The sequence below is a fragment of the Lichenostomus cassidix genome, chromosome 2 (assembly GCF_008360975.1).
Source record: "Lichenostomus cassidix isolate B80296 chromosome 2, HeHo_3.0, whole genome shotgun sequence".
Classification (NCBI taxonomy): Eukaryota; Metazoa; Chordata; class Aves; order Passeriformes; family Meliphagidae; genus Lichenostomus; species Lichenostomus cassidix.
In genome coordinates, this window is record NC_139482.1 from 132,322,347 (window position 1) to 132,344,253 (window position 21,907).

Consider the following 21,907-nt stretch of genomic DNA (forward strand, 5'->3'; position numbering starts at 1 on the left):
CTCAAAAATCCTACCAACAATCTACATTACAATGGATTGTAGTGATATCTTCTTCACATTTAAAAGTATTAATAACATTGTAGATTGGAAAAAGGCCTGTACTTCATAATACTGGTTTTCATAAAGTGTATTCATTGATAAATGAAAAAAAATCAAGTTTTTCATAATAATTTTAGTCTACCAGTCATTGAAACAGATGATATCTGTTACATCTTTACTGAGTCTTTGTAGAATAAGTGATATTCTGTGCTATTGGCTAGTGATTACAAAGTCACTGGGCATAAGGACTCTGTACTGCTCCCTGTGCTGCTTTCTGCCATGGACTCATGTTGTTCAGAGCCAGGGCCTGATTTAAAAGACAGTTTTTGGTACCTTTGGCTGTACATTACTACTGCAGAACTTACCAGGTTAGTTCCTGTCATTGGGACTTATTTTGAGCTGGCAGATGGATCATGATATCAACGTGGTTATTTAGTATGTGTTTTGAGGTGGGGTTTTTTTTGTTTTCTGGCCTAAACAAAGGACTCCTAATGAAAGTTGGCACTTACTCTACTAATCAGCCAGTTTATAGAAAATATTTCTGTTTCTGTAGACAAAAATCTGACCAAGATGCCTTCTAACTCTGCAACTAATTCAAAAACTGCAGCCAAAGGTTTTTACTTATGGCAGCAGCATGAGATTTTCCATTTGGTACAATGTGTTACAATGAGTATTTATTGTGTCTGTACTTGCTTCATGGAAAATATGCCAGTATTTTCTTTTAAGATTATTAAACACTTTCAAGTCCATCAGAAACTGAGAGAAGCTGGATGAAGTTTCTGACTTGTTTGTTACTACCTAACATTCAAAAATATTGACTAAACCAAGTTTTTCTCTGGAACCTGTTAAGGATCTAGAACATTTGCCCACAGTGCAGTCCATTTTACCCAGTGCAAGAGTTACAAGCCATATACTGTCCTGGGAAAAGTGGCTGTAAATTAGTTTTGCTGCCTTTATGGCAGGATCCTTTTGCACTGTGAAATCTTCCCTCTCCTTAACCCAAACCTCACAGGTTTTTTTCTGGTTGGTCAGACATCAAGGAAGTGGTCTGCCTAAAGCAGGAGATACTAAGACTAAATCAAAGATCTTGTGAAGACCTACTTCTCTGCCTCTCTTCTATGAGGATTTCCTTAGGCACTTTATGGAATTCCCCTCTGGGTATGCAACAGCTCCAGAAGGGATTGTTTTCCAAGTAGCAAGTTCTAGTCATTGCTTTTGGGAAGTTTCTCTGGCAATATTTTCTAATCTTTCTGTAATTAAGTACAAATATTGATGAAATGGAGAGAAAAACCAGAGAATTTCTGATTATCTGCTGTAGTAAGAGTCTGGAAAACTTTGAAAGTGCATTTTTTCCAGAGAGTAATTACACTCTCGGTTTTGAAAACAGGTGAGTCTCTGCAAAGAGATAATGACGATTAATGCCTTTAAGAAATCCAAAACCTTAACATTGCATTTCCAGAAGGCTGTATTTGAATAGCAGTTCTATGGTTGCTTACTGTTTTTCTTTAAAAACATTCAGGAAAAGCTTATGGGCCAGAACTGGGCTGTTGAATATCAGAATTTGAAAACAATCTGACATTTGTAATATCATCAAGGGATTTAAGGCTAATTCTAGATCAGTAAGCAAGACAGGGCCAGGACATAGTCTTGATCATCCATATTGTTTAAACAGCTTGTGTTCTCTTTGACATAGCTTTGTGCTGGACATACTGATAAGGTGTCCCTGATTCAGATCAGGGACATTCAGGAGATAGCATAGGCTGGTGTGAGCTCCCTGTGGGCAGGATGCCTGAGAAAACCCTGTTCTGGGAAGGATATAAGGTAGTGTAAGCTAGCCTGCTGTGAGTATGCAGGCTGACAAGGTCAGAGAACAGGCCAGACCCATTTGATTCACTGCTATAGCTGTAGCTCAGGATTCTTCACTGGCTACAAGGACCATATTAAATTTCACAGAATCATAGAATCTCCTTAGTTGGAAGGGACCCATAAGGGCCATCCAAGTCCAACTCCTGGCCCTGTACAGAAGAGCCCCAAGAATCACACCATGTGCCTAAGAGCATGGTCCAAATGCTTCTTGAACTCTGTCTGCCTTGGTGCTGTGACCACTGCCCTGGGGAGCTATTCCAGTGCCCAACCACCCTCTGGGTGAAGAATTTTTTTGTAATATCCAGCCTAAACGTCCCCTGACACAACTTCAACTTCAGGCTATTTCCTTGGGTCTTGTTACTGGGCACCACAGAGATAAGATCAGTGTCTGCCCCTCCTCTTCCCCTCACAAAAAAGCTCAAGACTGCAATGTCTCTCCTCAGTCTCCTCCAGGCTGAACAGACCGAGTAACCTGATCTGCCCCTCATACAGTGTCCCCTCAAGGCCCTTCACCATGTTCATTGCTCTCCTTTGGGTGCTCTATAATGGCTTTATGTCTTATATCGTGGCACCCAAAGCTGCCCCCAGCACTCGAGGTGAGGCTGCCCCAGGTCAGAGCAGAGCAGGACAATCCCCTCCCTTGCCTGGCTGGCAATGCTGTGCCTGATGCTCTCCAGGACAGGGTTGGCCTTCCCGTCTGTCAGGGCACTGCTGACTCATACTCAACTTGCCAGTGAATCCAGGTCCATTTTTGTGGTGCTGGTCTCCAGACTCTCATTCCCCAGTCTGTCCATACATCCCCTATCCCAGGTACAGAATCCAGCACTTTGCTAAACTTCATGTGGTTGGTGATTTCCCAGACTTTTAATTTGTCAAAGTCTCTCTGCTGAGCCTCTCTGCGTTCAGGGAGTCAGGAGCTTCTCCTAATTAAGTATCATCAGCAAACTTACTTAGAACGCCTTTGACATCATAGGTATCTATCAGCTGACTCCCCTCAGCTGGCTAACGTGGTATATTTTTAAGGATATTATCTAGTGGCTAGGGCTCTCATACTCCACCGCTGGCTTTAAATTACAAATATATATAGACATCTTCTTGTAATTTCTTTTCTAATGTCTTATTTTTCTCTTTTTTAAGAATTTTCTGCTTCAGCTTTGAGAATGTATTCCTCTAAATTTATCCACTTCACTGGAAAACTGAAGTGTCTGAAAAGATACTTACACTGAGACCAGTCTGCAGCTGTTGGTTTCCTGAAGTGGTTTCCTGAATTTCGGGATAATGCAGGAAGCAATGTTCCTGTGTAAGCTTTGCCCATCATCCTGCTCTTGTTGATAGTTTGGTCCTATTAAGCCAAAGACAATATCCTGGCTGCCACCTTCACTCTGCTATTGCTGCAGGCTGTGAGCTGCCACACAACTGGGCTTGTGTGCTGATTTTGTTGTTGTGTTGGTTCTAATAAGGGTATTATTATGCTGTTATGCACATACTATTTGGACTAGGATAATTGTTTTATCCCCCCCTTTATTTTGTTCTGGTATATGCATCTGGCTGCATATTCTCTTTGCTGAGGACATTTTTAAGATTATTACCTTATAAGACACCTTGAGAACCCTGTTTTTACTGCACTGACTCATACAATTTCATAAATTACTTTTATTTAATGTCTGTTTTAAAATACTGTTGAACGTAGTTAACTGGATGTGTGTGAGATTATGTTTGTGTATATGTACATGTAAAGAAAACTTCCAATAATTTATGTTTCCTATTAAGGGAAAAGGTTGTATGATTTACTCTCTAAATTTTACTCTGAGGTCAACCTTTCTGTTATGTCAGAAAGGAACCAAATCTGACATACAACACCCAGTTTCCTGAGAATGATCCATTTGTGGCACTGTCAAAAGGCAGACTGGGTAAAAGGATGGCTTCTACTGGGGAGGATATCAGGCATCTACAAAGAATAATTACTGAATGAGGGTTAGGATGACCAGAAAGGATTGAGAGTGCTGGTGGAGTTCTCATGACCGCTCAAGGTTTCCTATGAGGCACTATAAAACACTCAGAACTCTCCTTGTACTTATTTCTTTAAGCTTTTTTTGCTAAGAGAGGAATTGAGAAAAAATCAAAGCCCCTGCTGTGTGATGGCTTTCTCCAAGGCCTTTTTGCTAGCTAGGGCTGTAACAAAGATATCTTCTCTGCTGCTTTTAGAGAAGGAGGGGAAACCCAAGCCTTTAATTAAAGCAAATAGTTTTTGAGCTCTACCACAAAAAACCCCCATAAAAAACTCAAAACAAACAAACAAAAAACAACAACAACAAAACAACAAAAAACAAACACAAAAAGTGGTTTGTGAATGAGTTTTTAGTATCAGCCATTTGTAATGGTATTTGGTATAGCCACTTAAATCTAAATCCCTTTTTCCTCATTTGAATTCCCTTTCCTACCTTTCTCAAAAAATTGGCCAAGACAGGGTGTCTGACTAAAGTTTACATCATTATTGGCAGAAGTACACAGCAAAACATTTTCTGATACAGAAGCCTTTAGACAGCAGCCAAAAGCAAACTTTTGTAATTGATAGTACTTTCACAGCTAACTGCAAAATGAAACTATAGCGACCAACCTCTTTAAACACACTAATTTCTTTAATGAGGGCAACTATTGTAATCCATTCCACTTAAATAGAATTACACATCTTGGAAAGGACACAAAAACCACCTCAAAGGCACATTAAACTCAGGAAAGGGTAACTTTCTCTTCAATGTAACTTCTATATTAAATTGCAGAATATTTCTGTTTCCACTGCTGACATAGGACCTTTATTGAATGGTAATATCACTTATGAAACAATGCATTAATTACTATTTTCTGTATGACAGGAACCCACTGATTTTCTGGGTATTATTTTTGAAAAAATGGATCAGTGAAATAGGTTGTTCTGCAAGCAGTGAAAAACTTACTTCCCCGATTGGCCTGTGTATGCAAATAAGCTTCTAGTAGGACAGATTCAATAATGACTTCTATTGCAATCTTTCCCCAAAGAGGCATTCATAAGATCTCTCTCCAGGGATCTGTTTTCATAACAGTTTTAGAAACTAAATAGCTTTAGTTTCCTACTGTTCTGTCAAATTTGATCTGATTTTGAAACAATATTGAAAATACCTGACTGAGAACACACTCACATTAATCATATTTCCTTTGAGAACTTGGATCAGAAATAGCATTACTGGATAAGGGGCTCTAATTCTCTGATTCTTAGTAAAATTTTGCTTAATATTGAAGATACTGGCTTTTTCCAGCAATGTTTTTCTAGACCTCTAGTATTTTTTACATGCAAGGTAGTATTGAAACAGAGAATTAGTTTCTGTGTCATCTGTTTCCATAATCCTTAGAGGTGCTAGTTTGGTTGAAAATACAGCATGTGATGTTAGCATATGATGTCATCATGTGACAAGTAAGTTACCATAGTGCTAATAAGACAAAGAACTACAAATTCCCTTTTACTGTTTTCCTGCATTACTCTTTACCCATATCCTATCCCACTCCTCCCTTGGTGATAAATGTACCAGTGAGAGTCAGTATGTACTAATATATGAAAAAGAGATAAAAGAGGGTAAGAAAAGGGCTTTCAGGTTACTACTGTGTTCATTCTTTTGTGACTGTGTGTCCAGACAAGGCCACCATAGCTCTCTCTCAGCGTTGTTTTGTGCTTCTCCATCTGTTGATCCAAACTCTCATATTTTTCCTTGTAACTTCCCTGAGAAATACACTCGGTATTTTTTCACTTGATAGTAAAGGTTCACTTCTGCTATGAACCAGCTCTTAGCTTTCCTTCTGGGTTGTGACTAAACTACAAGTCTTCATGCACATGCAGCTGGCAACCAAAGAACAGGGCACTTCATGGGTTCCTATCAAATATCTCAAATAGCTGCCTCATCCCAATTTCCCATTAATCAGTGGGAAGAGACCTAGAAATCCCTTTACTTTTGAGTGCACTGCATTAATTCCATAGATAAGTTATTGACAGAATATGTGTTGCAAAACCTTAATAAAGAAACAATGCTTTCCTTTTATGAATTAGATTTCAGGCCATTTTGGATAAGGGAAAAGGGGTGAGGCTATACTCAGAAAAAATTGCTCTAGAGACATTTGCTGAGCTCTAAAGCTCTAGGAACAGCCTTTTTATGTATTTGAAAATCTGTTTAAAAAGCAAAAATATTAATTTTTAGCCTTTACATATTGGTGATTTAACACAAAAATAATTTACCCTGAGTTCCAGAAATACTCCATTGTTTTTCTGGATTGTTTAAAATGGCATCTTATGGGGACTTTTTGGTGAGATACACTGTAGTGAAAAGAATAATAAAGGTCAAATTGCGAGAACTCAATTGAAATAGAAAATTCTCTATATATTCTCAGGCCCACATGTACCCCAAAGCTTCCAGTTCTGGATATTTGTTCAGACACCTACCAGGTAGATGTCAGGGCAAAATTTGGATAAGTACTGTTGTCATCAGTGTAGATTGCCATTTCTGTGGAAACGAAAGGACCATTATCCTGGACCATTGGTAGATCAGGTTGCCCTGAGACACATGAAATGCTGCAGCAGATAGTTCAGATGCAGCTACAAAGTGCACATTTACACAGTCTGTAAGTAAGTACAAAAGATGTATTAGAATTGAACTCCATTTTATCAGTAATGATGATTTGCTGCTTTGACCCCCGAAAAATTGCCAGCTGCCCCAAAAGCAGCAACGGAAAGGCGACTGGCAGCGCTGACTGCAACAATGATCTGTGTCACATAACAGCCAAGTGTTGTATGAAATACATATCTAGTACCTGTATTTGTTGATGCAGAACAGAGAAAAACATATGGGTGTTCATTACTGTACGATGACTGAGCTAAACCAGATTACTGAATACATCCTTGAAATACCTGAATGTTTAGTAACCAAAACTAGGCTTCAGACCAATGTTCTTTTCCACGCAGTAATGAATCAAATGTCTGTTTCCCAGATGAATATAGGGTATTTGTGTATATATATCTGAGAAGAAGAGGGATAGAGCACTGGTTTCAGAACTTGAATTTTCCAAACAAAATGTGATTATGTGATATATGGATGTGTTAATTCTTTGGTATGCTTTTGCTGGTAATAAGTTTTAAGTCAATCAGTAAATAAGAGCTTGTTATTTAAAACAAAATTTTGATGAGTCAAGTATTTTTACAGTGGACCAGCCAAGAACCTAGAATTAAAGTTTCTCCTTTTACCCCTGAAAACCAAACCCTACCTGCGTGATTAGCTGCTTTTACCCTCCAGTCTCCCAAAACCTTCCATCTGAAACCTGTCCTTTTCTGTCTTCCCCTTTTTACTCTTTGTCTGCCCTGTTTATCCGTCAACTGGCTGACAGTGTCTTTACATCCAAAATGCAAAGCAGACAGATGGCCATCTCAGGAAAGAACATGACCAAGAGCACCAGCATCAGCGGGGAGATGTACACACTGGAGAAGAACGACGGCAGCCAGTCGGACACAGCAGTGGGCACTGTTGGTGGCGGCAGCAAAAAGAGACGCTCCAGCATCGGTGCAAAGATGGTCGCCATCGTGGGGCTTTCAAGAAAAAGCCGTAGCACATCACAACTCAGCCAAACTGGTAGGAACTAGATTTTTTTTCCTCTCTCAAACTACCATTTAAATGTGCATAATACTTACGTATTACAGTTCAATTATTTGAAGATCCTGTAGAAGTTGCCTCATCAACAATATTCCATGGGATGAAGAAAATAAGGAAATGGTCAATTATCTTTTTTCTCTGAACATTTACTAACCTTTTCTTTTTTAAGCAAAGAGCTTTTTCAGGTTGGACTGAAGCTTTTATTTTCTGCTTGCTGGGACCTGCTTAATACAGTAATTCCTTACTTTTCAGCTTTTCAGGAACCAACATGAGCTGTACTTCATTTAGGGGGAGTCCTCACAGCAGTTTGCGAAGGGTCGCTGAAATGCCGCAAGATGCCTTTGCTTTTGTCACAAATAGCGTTTGCGTATTTCAACGTGAAGCTTTTTCACCTTTGAACGTGCAACCTTATTTTAAAACAAAACAATTTTCCTGAACAAAATTGCATGTTATAGCACTTTAGTGCAAATGTTTTATTTTTTTATTAATTTCTTTTCAGCTTACAAGCGTATTCATCATCAAAAGAAATCTTCCTCATTTCTGTTTATCTCAATTCAAATTTGATACTGAAATGTGCTAGGAAAATTGAGAGGTTTTTTGCTTTGATGCCTAAAGCATTTACAATCTTACACATTTTTTTCTATTTTTTCCTGTTTTGTGGAAAATCCATATAATGCACTCTGAAAAGCTCAGTGTCAAATAATGAAACTGTATAGAACAAGTGTGTTTTATATGGGAAAAAAAGACTCTTGTATTTGAATAATATTCTTATAAAAGAAGTGTTTAAGCAATTTATATAAGTATGCATATATGTATAATATCTTTCAAAGTATATACAGAAGATATATTGTGTGTTCAGTATTTAAGAAAAAGTGTTGCAATGCTGTCATTTGGTCCAACATAAGTTTACAGTGCCCTGCTGTGTGAGGTCACATCTGAAGGTCTCCATTTTGGTAACCAGCATTCAAACATGAATAAGAGATTTCTCAGTTCTCTACAAAGTCTGCAATTTATATCATGAAACCAAAGTGATAAGAGTTTAAATGTACAACAAAATGGTGCAAAACAATGATTCGCACTGTCAGAAACTGTGGTAAATTTTTTGAGTAAACTTTTGTAGGAGGGGGATTGAAAGTACTGTAAAGAGTAGAACTAAAAATGAAAGAAGGAGGGGTAACAATGCAGAAGAGGGCTTTCTGAAAGAGAGCAGGGAGCTTGAGTGTGTGACTTACTGAATGCAGTATGAAACAGGAGGAAATGAAGAAGAGGAGAAAGAATGGATATAGTGGGAGATTTGAATATCATGCAGACCCTGGGCACTCCATCAGTAGGCAAGTATTTGCAGCAATCTTGTGTTTTACCAGCTCACTTGCAGATTATGGAAATGGCAGGTTCATGTACATTTTTATTTTCTCTAAAATGAATGACAGATAAAAGATGAAGTCACCTTTAGACAAATCTGGGAAGTGTCTGGTTAGGCAAGAAAAAAATTAGTCACTTGCTCACCTCGAAATATAAATTTTTCTCTTGTGATAGTACAGAGCTCTGTAACTGTATTGATGCAATTGAATATCAGGCCAAACACAATGCACTACATCACTATTTGTAATCTAATCTGTAATTTCTTGTAATAACAGCTGTTAAATGAAGGATGTAAATTCTTTGTACTCTGCTCAAGTATGTCTCAGCACTACAGAGAATCTGTATGGTGTGGCTGGTCTAGATTTGATTTAAATACCATGCTGTCTTTGTTATTTGGGACTTTCAATCTGAAGTTTTTCTCTCTGTTATATCCAATCAGTTGCCCAAAGACTGATTAGATGCCCAAGTCAGAGACAAATGTGGAATATAACTCTTTCAAAGAGTACTCCAAGTCTTTGGACCCACTGACAGTGAATAGGGTGTTCTGACAAACCCTCGTGCAAGGAGCTGTAATTCAGTGCTGTTAGAAGAGCAGCAGGAGCCAGGGGAGCTGGCATGGCTGTGGCTGGCAGCCCATCTCCTCAGCTTCTCCCAGGGAGAAGCCTTTGCTCAGGGCTTGGCACCTCCTGCTGCCATCCCTGGAAAGGCCCCTGGTGTTGGTTGGACACAGGTAAGGGTTGAGGGGTGCTTTGTAGAGCTGTTGCTGCACACCAGCCCCTGCTGCTTTGTTTGACAAGTGTCTCCAGGGGCCCTGTCTGGTGGCCACATGTGGCTGCTCCTGAAGGACAGGCACAATCATTGTTTGAATAGCTGGGTCACGCAGGCATTGCTGGCTGTGGTGAGCAGCCCTGTGGCCACATCAGCCCCTGGATGAGGTGTGTGCATAGTGCTGTGTCTCCAGGGACACAAGGTGATGGCCTGTTGGGTGGGTGAGGGTGAAGTCACACCATGAAGGAATATTTTGCATGTCTTAAGATTCCTTCACAATGTGAATGGGGAGACACCAGAACAGGTTGCCCAAAGAGTTGTGGATGCCCCGTCACTGGAAATATTCAAGGCCAGGTTGGATTGGGCTCTGAACAACCTGATCCAGTGGAGGGTGTCCCTGCCTGTGGCAGGAGGGGTTGTAGCTAGCTGGTCTGTAAGGTCCCTTCCTACCCAAACCATTCTGTTTCCATCCATTGGTACCTTTTACAGAACATGTTGGACACCAGCTTTGTACATTAATGCCAGAGGATTAAAACTTGCAATTAAGGTATTTAATGATTTTATAAATTTCTTGGGTTTGTCTCATCATGTTCCTTTTCTCAGATGGTAGGTACGCAATATGTACAAGGAATCATGTATTGGTACAATCTGGAATCAAAACACTAATTTCCTGTAGGCATCCTGTAAGTACAGTTTTCTGGAACTGGGAGGCAGGAGATACTCAGGTGTCAGGCCACTGGTACCATGTAGAAACTGGTAAAAGTATAAAAGTTTCTTGGGTACTTTCTGAAGATATTACATCATTCAATGGGCTGGCTAAGTATCGCCTTGCATATCCATCTTGAAAAAGCATACCAATATCAGAAGATAACACTACATCTGTAGAAAGTTGTGTGCTCATATAGAAATCAGTGTAGAAATCTGTATCTCTGAAACTTTTTCAAGTATTTTGTAAAGTATACTTTTACTTCAGTGGTTTTCTTCATTCATATTTTATAACTAAGTCTGTGCTGGAAGTTTTTTTGAAAGTAGGTAATCATAACTGTTTTCAGGATGTGTATCAGACTTACAATACATGCCTTATAAGGTCAATTTTAAATGTCCTTTCAAATTATTATTATTTTGTTTCTTGTTATTTGTCATAGTTCTAAGAAGTTGACACTCAAAATAGATACAGAAATGTATTTTTTATTCTGGTCTGTAGTCCATTTCAGGTAGGAACTGTTATTTTATTGGTAAAGAGAGCATGACACAAAAGTAATTTCACTTAGGGTACCTTTATTTAAGATAAGACTTTAGAAAATGACAAAATACTGAAGAGTATTTTATCAAAATACTGAAGATAAATTAGAATTTATTTTACTTCTGGTTCCTGTACCTTTCCAGTGCTACAAAAGATAGCTGAAGGTATACTCCATATTCTTGAGTCAAGCAACCATTCATAGAAGCTAACATTTGATGGGTTAGAAGGAATTTATGTTATGTTATGTGCTTCCACAGGCATTCTTTCTAGTGGAAAAGATGACTTTCTATACAGAGGAAAATTGAATGCAAAACACAATTCTTAACAGTGTTGGCTTAGCCATTCATATCTGGAGTGCAATGATTTTCCTGCTGGTCAGCCCTGAGGGAGCTGATGATTAGGCTTCTATAGAGATGCAGACCTAATTTTCAGTTTTATTTCATTAATGAGTAAAATCTACGCCATCTTCTCATTGTGCAATCTGAAGTGTCCTTTCAATTTACACTCTGTCTCTGGTAGGCAGACACCTGGGTGCCTTCACTTCCCTTATTTAGCTGACATTTCTCTTTTAGCAAGGTAAATATTTTGTCTTTTGTTTAGTTAGCCAAGACCTGTTGTGTTTGTAGGCTGATTATATCCAAGAGCCAAGCAGTTTAATGTGTGTTTTCAGAATTTGGGGCACTCGACGGATCATACTTACTAAAATATGTTGTGTGAACGTTCAGTCACTGGTACAGGGTCCAGTGCACTCTCGGAGACTGAGTGCCATGATATCTTTGGGTATGTGATTACAATAGATAGAATATATTAAAAGAGATTACAAAAGGGAGTAAAAGCATGACTTGAGAGTGACCAGTGCAGTAATGCCTGCAGAGAGGTGTAACTGTGTTTGGATAGGAATCAATGCTCTCGTGTGTCCCTGGAGAGCATCACTCCCAGGTGCCACACCCCAGAGGGCTCTGCACACCTAAACACAGCAGTGGTGCTGGGTGGCAACTGATGCTGCCTAAAGGGCACTTGCTTTGCTGCAACATGTAGCTCCATGTCACCAAAGAACTCTTGCTAAGATGCCATTTGTGGCATGAAGTGATGGGGCTGTAAAAGTGGAATTTTGAGACAACATTATGATCTTTTGACATTCTTCATAATATTGCTATATATTACCATAGTTATAGCTCTCTGTAGGAAAATATAAACATCAGTTGATTTGGTGCCACCAAAATGAAGACTGCTCTTGTGTGAATTCAATAGTTTTCATCACAGAGAGGTGCTTCCATTTTAAAAAAATTTGGAGAGTGAAACGAGATTAATTTAGAAATTTTGATATTTTATGGCTACATCTTAGAAGAAATGTAAGAGAAGTGGGTCTCTCAGAGCAAAAGGTTTTATTTTATTTGTGTTGAAAGCCAAATTTTTGATTCTATATGTTGACACTCTAGTCTGAAGTGCTGTACTAATAAGAACAGTCTCATTTATGTCTGTCAGGAACCAATGACACAGCCTGTGGAGCAATTTCCTCAATGTATGGAATAATTGAGGGGAATCTATTAGTAACACTGGTCTTGATCTGTTATAGAACTTCACATTTCTCAATTCAAAATTTGATTTACATAAAAAAGTCTTCTACTACACATACAGTCAATGTGGGTCCTATTAAAAAGAGGGTGATTAACCACTTGGAATCCTGGTAACTAAAGAAGAAACTATATTGATTGCCTTTCCTTGTCTAAAATGAGACAGTATATGGTAAGCATACAATTTACTGCATAAAAGTGTATTTGCTTACATAATAGACTGTTATTTTCTATCCCTGGAATTAATTTATGTGGTCGAAATGGCAACTGAAATTATAATTTTAATTTGGACATGTATTTATTTATTTTTTTTTAAATCACATATATAATTCAGGTGATTTGAAACAAGCCATTTTTTGGGGGGGGTTATTTTCTCTCCTATTCCTGAGACAGACTGCTAATGTAACAGATTGCTTTAATTTATAGTAGTATACTTGTATCAGCATTCCTGATGTGTAGTATGATTTACTTTCAAAATCAGTGCATAGTACATTAATAGAAATGTAGGATTAGCAGTTGACAAGAGATTAAGGCCAATTTATCCTACTCATTAGTTGAGAATTATGAACTGAATCCTTTACCAAAGAGAAAGCACCATTATAATAAATACATTACCAAGAGCATTAATCAGCTTTTACTAAATAAAATCTGAAAAGTATGCTAATAAATAAATAGACTCTAATTGCAAACTAAAAGGACTTTTAAATGTCATTACATTCTGTTTCTAAATTGTTTTCCTCCACATGTAAGAAAAGACTAGGAAAGAAGATATGGCAGTACAAAATTTATGCAGCTCTCCTCAACAGATTTTTTGTAGAGGAAGTAGGTGTTTATTTGAGTCCTTGCATGTTCACAAAGCTTGTCTGAGAGATAATGCAGTGCAAACAAACATAGAGATGCCAGAACTGAACTCCAGCCAATGCTTCCTATGATCTTGTAGAAGTCCTCTGCAGACGTTTCTCACACACAAAGTGTGGGAGACACCTTATGCCATATATAAGGAGAAATTCCAGGCAGATGAGAATGAAACCCTGTGGTAAAACTAGGGAGTAAGAATAAAAGGCTTAATTTTAGGAAAAAATGTGCAGATCACACCAACGGAGCCAAACTGCCCCAGTCACAAATAACTCATCAAAGTTTTCTGTAATACAGTTATCAGTGAGGTGTACATCTGTAAGATTTCCATCTGCCTGTGGTAGAAGTAAAACTAACCCCTCCTGGCTGTAGGCATTTATGATATTAAAAATCCTTACTTATCATTAAAAAAGAATTCTTTGTTTCTTTACCTAAAAAGAAAGTTTCTTCTATTACTACTTGAACTCATTAATAAGGGGGGGGGGAAGGAGAAAGCGGAGAAAGTTCTAAGTGAGATCAGAACATTTAGCTTGACCTTCCACAAGATTTTTTTCTTTCCATAATTAGAGGTAAAAATAGAGAGAAATGTAGGGTGATCTTTTGTGGTAAGAATACTGCTAAACTATTTTTCCTTTTCAGAGCAGAAGAATTCTCATAAGATTCCTGCTAAAAAAATATACATCTCATAAACCCCCCCAAACTTTAAAGCTGTTTTGTTTGTTTTTGCAGTAAACAAGATCTGGGTTTTCGTGTGTTACATAAGGAAAAATATAGGCTTTCCTTAAGAAAGTTTCCATTTGAAGGCTCTTTTGGGATTTTATAATCCCTTAGTTAACATGTGATATAATATGTGTGAATTTCTGGTTTATTATTCTGTGAAAGAGGGCTCTGATTTCATTCTACTAAAACCTGAGAGTGGAAAGAAGAACTTTATAGGGCAATCTCATACCTTGGCAATTACTCAGTTTTCACTTTGCCTGAAATGTCTGGGGTACTTACCTGTGGTTATATTTCTGTGTATATATGTAGTTTATACTTAAAGGAAGAAAATTCAGTTGGGTTTTTTTTCCTCACTTTAAGTAATTTTTCTAGTTTTGCCAATTTCTTACATAGCCACCTCAATGACTACTCTTTGTATTGTTCTAGAAGTACAATATTCATCTATCCATTGCTCTGTGAACCACCATCACTAAATAAGATTGTGCTGGGAAGGGAGATTTACTTCAGATCTCCAAAGGCCAGCAGTAAGAGGGCTGTAGTACTTTGCTGTTGAACAATTATCTGAGACATGGTTTGCACACCAAAAATAAATAAATATTACAGTTATATTTACAGGTTCATTAGGGCTGCATCTTTTCCTTATTTAACATTTCATAGTAATACAGGATTTCTTTCCTTGTACTTAAATGGAGTGCAATATTAAATGTCTTTTGGCAAGTTAAATCTTCATATTGAATTTATATCTTTAACACTAACCATGCTATCAATAATACTATTAATAACTGTTTGATGAATGGAATCCTCTTTATAAGGATAGAAATGAATTTATAGAATAATTACCTGAAAGTAAAAAAACCATGAAAATAGCCCCAGAAGAAAGGGTGGTAATAGAGGCATGCTCTAATTCAGAGCAGTTCTCTGGCCTCTGCTGGTATCCAAGTTACATGGATGTTGCTGACTCAAAGAAGTTCAATTTGTCTGCACTCTCCTGTTGCCTGTTTCAGCTGGCTGCTGTATGGCTGTGTTATAAGTACAACAATCCCTGCTCTCTGTAGGATAAAATGGGGAGGGAAAAGTTGTAGAACTTCTGCTTTTAAACACCATACAGGATGTACAACTCATGGTAAATCATGCAGGTACTGAAAATATGGTTGTGCAAGCTATTCATATTCCCAGGCATTTTGTGTATAATGAACTGGGCTGTGACTCACACTGCATCTCCAGACTGTTTAGACATCGCTTTGTCTTCCAAGGCACAAGTGTGATGATGCTCTCACCCTAAACTTCTATGTGCCACTAAAAGAAAACTCTTAACAGAGAACTCTTATAGGAGAAATTATATTAAAATATTAACTTAAAATTAGTTAAGTGTACCATTGGTGAGTCCCAGAAAACACACAAGCAACCATTGGATCAGGAAGCTGAACCATCTGCTCACAATCAAATTACCCTAACCATTAGCCTACAGTCAGTTCTCTCTTATCCATGCTTTATTTGTCTTACTGGGTCATCCATTTTCCTTTTTCTCGGGTGCTAGCAAAAACTTCAGTTTGCAAAATAGTGTGTCTCAGGTATGTGCCAGATTATGTGTGCTGGGTACTCTCCAAGAAGGTGGGGATTTTTTTATTTTCTTTCAGCAAGGACAGGGCTCTGAGCACAGATCTCCAATCACAGATACTTTTTGGTTAGTTGCAACATGAGAGAGACATTTGGTCTCTGCTTCTCTAGAGACATAATAAAAGAAAGCAGCGATCAAAACTACATGTCTTGAGCTGGGGTCTGCAGCTGCAGTTTTTAAAGCTTTCCAGACCTGTCCCTGAGGCAGAATGTACAGGACCTGTGCTTTCTGAATGCTGATGTGTGGGATAGGTCCCTGCCATCTCCATGGTGGCAAGTCGGTTTTTTCTCAATTCATACAGAATCAAAATTAGAAGGAAAATTAGGATAAAAATACTGAACTTGGGGAACTTATGCACCACTGGGGCTACAAGCAGGATTTTCCAGTTTTATTACTTTGGAATGAGATGACAGATACCTGAGCATTTTAGGGACTTGTGTCCAATATTAAACTGTTTTTTATTCAGATGTGGCCTTGCAGTCTGTATAGAGAAGTGAGAGAAACACAGTGGAGGATAAGAAAAGAACAGAAAAGAGAAGATACCTGAGACCAGCAGAAGTCAATGGAGTGCCATAATATAAACCAAAAACTATTTCCTGCTTTAGCACAACAAAAAGGAATTTGTGAAATTATTTTTTCTGTCCTTCTGGATGTACATTATGCTTTTTAACTATGCAATTGGAGAACTCCAGGATAGACTTTAATTTGATAAAGTAAAACACATCCTAATACTTTACAAATACCAAATGCTTTGGCAATGGATAGTAAGGAAATGGATGGGTTAAAGACATCCCAAGTGCATCTAAATTAAGTGGAAACATGAGAATCTTGCTCAAGGAGTGCAGTGGTGAGCTATATATTTTTGATACAGTATTTTATATTTTGGTAGTTTACAAATGAGAAATTCCTCCAAGATTTTTCTTAAGTGTCAGTAGAGGTTTTGTTATTGCCTTTTGAGCACTGCTTAAACAAAGTGATAGGATTTTATTTAATACTGTCAGGCATATGTGAATTCAGTTAAATTCTCTTTTCCTGCTCAGGGAGTATATTCAGAAGCAAAAAACTGTCATTGAGAACATTTCAAAAAAGGAAGAAAACATTTAAGTTGCTTGCAAACCATTTGTAATGCAGTGTATCTAGGAAAATGTGAATTACCCCTAACAATTGCAAAAAAATACCTTTTTCCTCATCACCTAAATAGTTTGTCCATGGTTCTTTGTGAATCAATATAAGATAAACAGGTACTTTGGGAGATATTTTTTAGCAGTCTTACTTTTTTTTGGTAAAGTAATTGAAACATAGTTTTCTTAACAGTGGGAGGGGAAGCGATCCTTTTATATCTACTTTTAGGAGTTTTTTCTATGCTTGCAAGTCCTTGTGTGAATGCCATTGAATTTTTTACTGTCATTATCACTTCATTACAATATGAAATGTTAAATTATATATGTTTTCTTATATTAATTAAATCTCTGCTGCAAAAGCTACAATCAGATTTTATTCAGTGTTGTAACTATAGTACTCTAATATTTTGGGTTTGCCCTTGTCTGGTTAAAATTTGGTGCCAGCAAAAATTATTTTTAGCTCAGTCTATGAAATCATGTTGAGACTTAATTGAAAATATTCACAGTAATAAGTACTGTTCTTGTTACTATTTGCTGCAGTAAGACCTGTCAAGAACAAATGTGTACTGTGAAGGAAAAATTACTTCCCTCTGATTAATTAAATTAATTAATAGTTACCAGCATTACTGATTTTTTCATAAGGTGGATATTTTAAATATTTTTTAAAATTTAAAATTAATGCAATATTTTGTGTATAACCTGCAGGGTTAAGGCTCTGCCAATATAACTATTTATGTAGAAAAGATGACATAGTAACATCTTAAAAACATAAAACTGAGTTCTATAGAAACTTTGCTGTAGATATTCTAAAATTGTTAAATTGCATGCTCTAGCAAGGCAATATTCTACTTTTTTTTTTTTAATGCAGCACAGAAATATTCTATGATACATGAATATCAGAAAAATACCATTGAATTTGAAGGTCTAGTGAGAAGCATTGCCTGCTTCACCAAAACACTCTTTTTCTTGAACATGACAAAGGACTTCTCCCTGCTACCAGCTACATTTCCTTGTTCTGTCACATTTTCTCAGCGGCCATGTCCTCTTGTCTCACTAGCAGTGCTGACCTCCCTGCTGTTCTTGGGCAGATCTACAGAGCAGGCATTTGGTTCGTTCCTTGGTCAGGTTTGTAGGTAACTGAAAATTTCTGGTCCTAATCTCTGTATATCATGATTTGTATTACTGACTGAAAATTGAGCTCCCATCCAGAGGATGTGAACAATATTGTTTTTTTTGAATCTGTGTAACTCAAAGGAAGAAAAATATTTAGGTGGATTTTTTATTGTTTGTTTGCTTTAAAGACATCATGATTTTATTTCTGAGGTTGAATATTATTTTTGTATGTTGGAAATAAGCTAAGTACAGTGATTACTAATAAGCATAAGAGTAACTCTATTGAAGTTAGTAGTTTGAGGAATTCTGACTCTCACAAAAAGGGGGAAGACATGTGAATACACTTTTCACACAAAAGCAACCCTGTTTCCTCTTCTGCTCTCTTCCTTTAGTAAGACCACTAACAGACAAGAACTTGATGAATCTTCATCTCAGTCGCTGCTATCATTGCTATGCTTTGTGGCTTAATGTCACCATCTTAGCTGAAGTCATGTCTTCGTCAGGAAAAGGACAGAAATGGGAGGTAGCTTAGAAAATTACTTGCAGTTAAGTATCTTGCAGTTTCCTTGCAGTTAAATAATGCTCATAAAAGCCTGGAGTGAGATGTTCCCTGTGCTGCTCCACCAGTGGCTGGAGACCATATTGCCAAAGGAGCTGCCTTTGAAAGCAGCACTCCTCAGCAGTGTGCAGGCTGAGAGACTCCTTGTGCTCTGCTACTGCACTGCCAAAACCAGGTGCCAGCAGCAGGTATCCATCAGAGATCAGGCTGCATGGAAGTGCACAGATCAGTTATTTCAGCAGCTTCCTTAGGGAGAAGTATGTAAGTGCTCAGTGCTCAGTAAAAGTCATTATATTGCATGCTTTTTGCTATTCCATTTAAGCAAATGCTTTCATGCAGCGTGTTGGCTGATTAGAGGAATTGTTGAACAGAACCCTACTGGGAAAAGAATTATTTGGAATTTTGAAATGCATTTTTTCAGATGGTTTCAGCTGGATTGTGGGTTTTACAACCATGCTTGTCCCTTCTCAGTGTGGAGATGAATCTAAGTATGTGCCAGTTTTGTCCATGTTGCATATTCTAAGCTCTTCAGGATTAAGAAAGAAAATTTTTGTCATTTTATTTGACCTTAGTATAATCCTATACTCATCTGGCATTTGAAGATATGCAGTATATATGAAAAGAAAACAAGGTCTCCTTCTGGAAAGACCTCTAAAGCTCTGAATCTTATGATCATTTAAGGTTATATCTATAAAGATAAATAAAAATATCACAATCTCTGGTACTTTAAATATAGCCTGAGAAAATTAGTTTTGTGCAGTCACCCTTACATGATGGAGGATTTATTTGTCTGTGTGCACCATCCATAATTCCTTACAATTTTATAATGCCTTGGTTAATTTCATCTACATGTTAAAAAGTAGACCACAAAAATAATTAAATTGGGGAGGATTAGGTAGATGGCAGTGCAATGTGCTCATAATATGTACCTGCATATAAATCCTATTGCAGCCTCTATTTCCACATTTGTTATTCTGATTTATAGCTTTGTGTTTCCTAATTATTTTCTTTTACATATATATATATGTGTAAGTGTGGACAGGATAGAAATGGTTGAAATCACAGTCAGTGATAACACAGGTAAAACCCATTAAAATCCTTAAACTTATTTTCCATTTAAATTTTTGGCATATCACCAAGAATTCTGTTTCCTTCTGAAAACTCCTTGTAGGCAGGCATTTAGCCATTTTTAGCAAATTTAAGTTCCTGCCCTTTAGTAAAATTAACTGAGTTTTTCAGTTCCACCTTCAGCCCATTGATTCCTGGTTTTTCTCCATCTCTCATCCTGAGTTATAGCATGTCTGTCTAGTGTCTAAACAACAGAGATGTGAATGTATTTGGTTCCTTTTTTGTTTTCAGCACAGAAAGTTTGGATCTCACTAAAAGTAAGTATCCTTGACATGGTATCAGATATGAAAACAGTGACCTCCTAGGAATTTTCTAGATTTTAGAAAAAAAGTCTTTATAATTAAAAATGTTAAGAAGAAACTCTTCTACCAACTGTTCTATGAAAACAGGTCTTTTAGATATGGGTCTCAAATTAGTATGAATGGAAGGTACTAATATAATGGAATAATAGAGGTATTAAAAGAAGGTATCAAGGTATATCTGACTAAAAGTGTGCAGGTCCAGGATGAAGGGCTCAGGGTCTGTGGCTGGTAGCAGGGAGCCTGTTGAAAAGATTTTCAACAAAGATGATCCACAGCCTTAGAGCAGAAGTGATTGGTGAGGATGACCACAGCAGGAGGCAGCAATGCAGACTTTAATGTGAGAGAAAGTCAAGAGGTGAGGGAAGTGGAGTACAGAGAAATTCAGCAATTATATCAGTGAGAGAGGGAGAAAAAGGCACACACGGGAGGGGACTGAGTGACAGCATGGCTCTGGCTGTGCATTAGTGTGGGAATTAGGAACAAGGGAGTTAGAGGAACACTAGCAGCTGGGCAGAACTATAGCAAAAGAGAAAAGCTTTTGTGAAGGAGAACTGTGTGGAACTGCTTGGAGTGACCAGGGCAATCCTGAGAAAGCAGAGTGTACATGCAACTCAGACAGCAATTCATTTTTGTTCTCAGTGTTATGCTTTCTTCTTCCCCATTCTTTGTAAGACTTAATTAACTTTCAGCTGCTGTTTAGGCTCAGTAAATATTTATTGTTAATGTATCACCTGTTGGTTTTAATATTAACTACTAAATAATTAATATTAAAATTAATTTAATGATAAAATGTGTTGTCATTTCTAATATGCAAAAATAGTAATTGAAAATCACTGCCTGGACAGGAGATTATAGTTTCACAGAGCCATCAATGTATCAAAAAAAAAAAAAGCCATCTGTGTTAAATTCTCTATTTTGATTTAAAAGATCATCTTGATTTTTTTTACCTTAAGATGCCTCTTAAGGTGTGTTTTTTTTTTAATTTCTCTTCTAATTTTGTAATAAAAAATAGAGAAAAATCCAGCCTGAGCTCAGACCCCTCATTTTCATTAATGCTTAGGAAGTTAGGACCTTTAAGATCTCTATCTCCCATGGAATGTAAATGAAAATGTTTCATAGGTTGAAAAATTAGTAAGAGGAGAAGAATGTCCACACAGGCAGACAGGTAACTGTGTAAGAACATTTTTCTAGGGGATGCCTGGTAATTACAGCCCTGGCTTTTGTGCTGGGCAGCTGCAGTGACCCTGCCTGGCTGCAGCACTGGGCACTGCTGGGTTCTTGGAGCATCAGGACAGGATAATCAATATTGGTGGTTAACTTCAAACCTGAAATGGAGCTTTTCTCACCATCACCATCACTTTTTAGTTCTGGGCTGTGCACAGAATTTCCAGCTGAATGTGTGAGTTGCCTTGGCTGCTTGGTCATGGAGTTTGCAATGTCTTTCTGAGGGACTATGCCATGAACTGGGCTCTCAGCCAAATTTAAAGCCAAATCTATGTAAGTGAAGCCAGTAAATTAATATCTTCCTAACCTAACAATTAATAGTATATTGTAGAAAGGCTGACTTATTTTTAATGCAATTTGTGCAACATATAGAAACTAATAGCTTCATGCTGATAGAATTTTTGGTCCTTTCCTGAATGGGCTTCCTGAGAATGTACACACTTGCTCTGGCATTGGCAGTGGGTGGCTGGATTAACAGAGTTCTCTGTTTCTAATTTCTGTAATTCCCTTGGTGAAAAGTGGTACATTCTATATATGTGATAGATATTATTCTAATTGAACTCCTTCATTCCCATCTTCCAAACTGAGACATGATGAGAAAATCACCATGTAACAGTGCCTATGCTTATGCTTTCCCTGGGAGCCAAGCAACAATTTGATTTCTGACTCTTCCATGCAAATTCTTCTGCACTGTGGTAGTTATTCAGTCTATTTTGTAAAAAATTTGCATTAAAAGAGTATGGGACTTT

At 37.6% G+C, this 21,907-nt stretch overlaps 1 protein-coding gene across 13 annotated transcripts in view; it reads left to right on the forward strand.

The window, feature by feature from the left end:
• The window catches only part of RIMS2 (regulating synaptic membrane exocytosis 2), a 448,647-nt gene that overhangs the window by 387,068 nt on the left and 39,672 nt on the right, over window positions 1-21,907 (forward strand). For 8 of the 13 annotated variants that reach the window (XM_085053372.1, XM_085053373.1, XM_085053374.1 and 5 more), the window contains one exon: window positions 7,309-7,550. The exons of 4 other annotated variants lie outside the window; for them this stretch is intronic. In XM_085053372.1, the coding sequence (XP_084909498.1) occupies window positions 7,309-7,550 (242 nt within the window). The remainder of the gene's footprint in view (window positions 1-7,308; window positions 7,551-21,907) is intronic. One more of the 13 variants, XM_085053371.1, reaches the window with a different exon arrangement.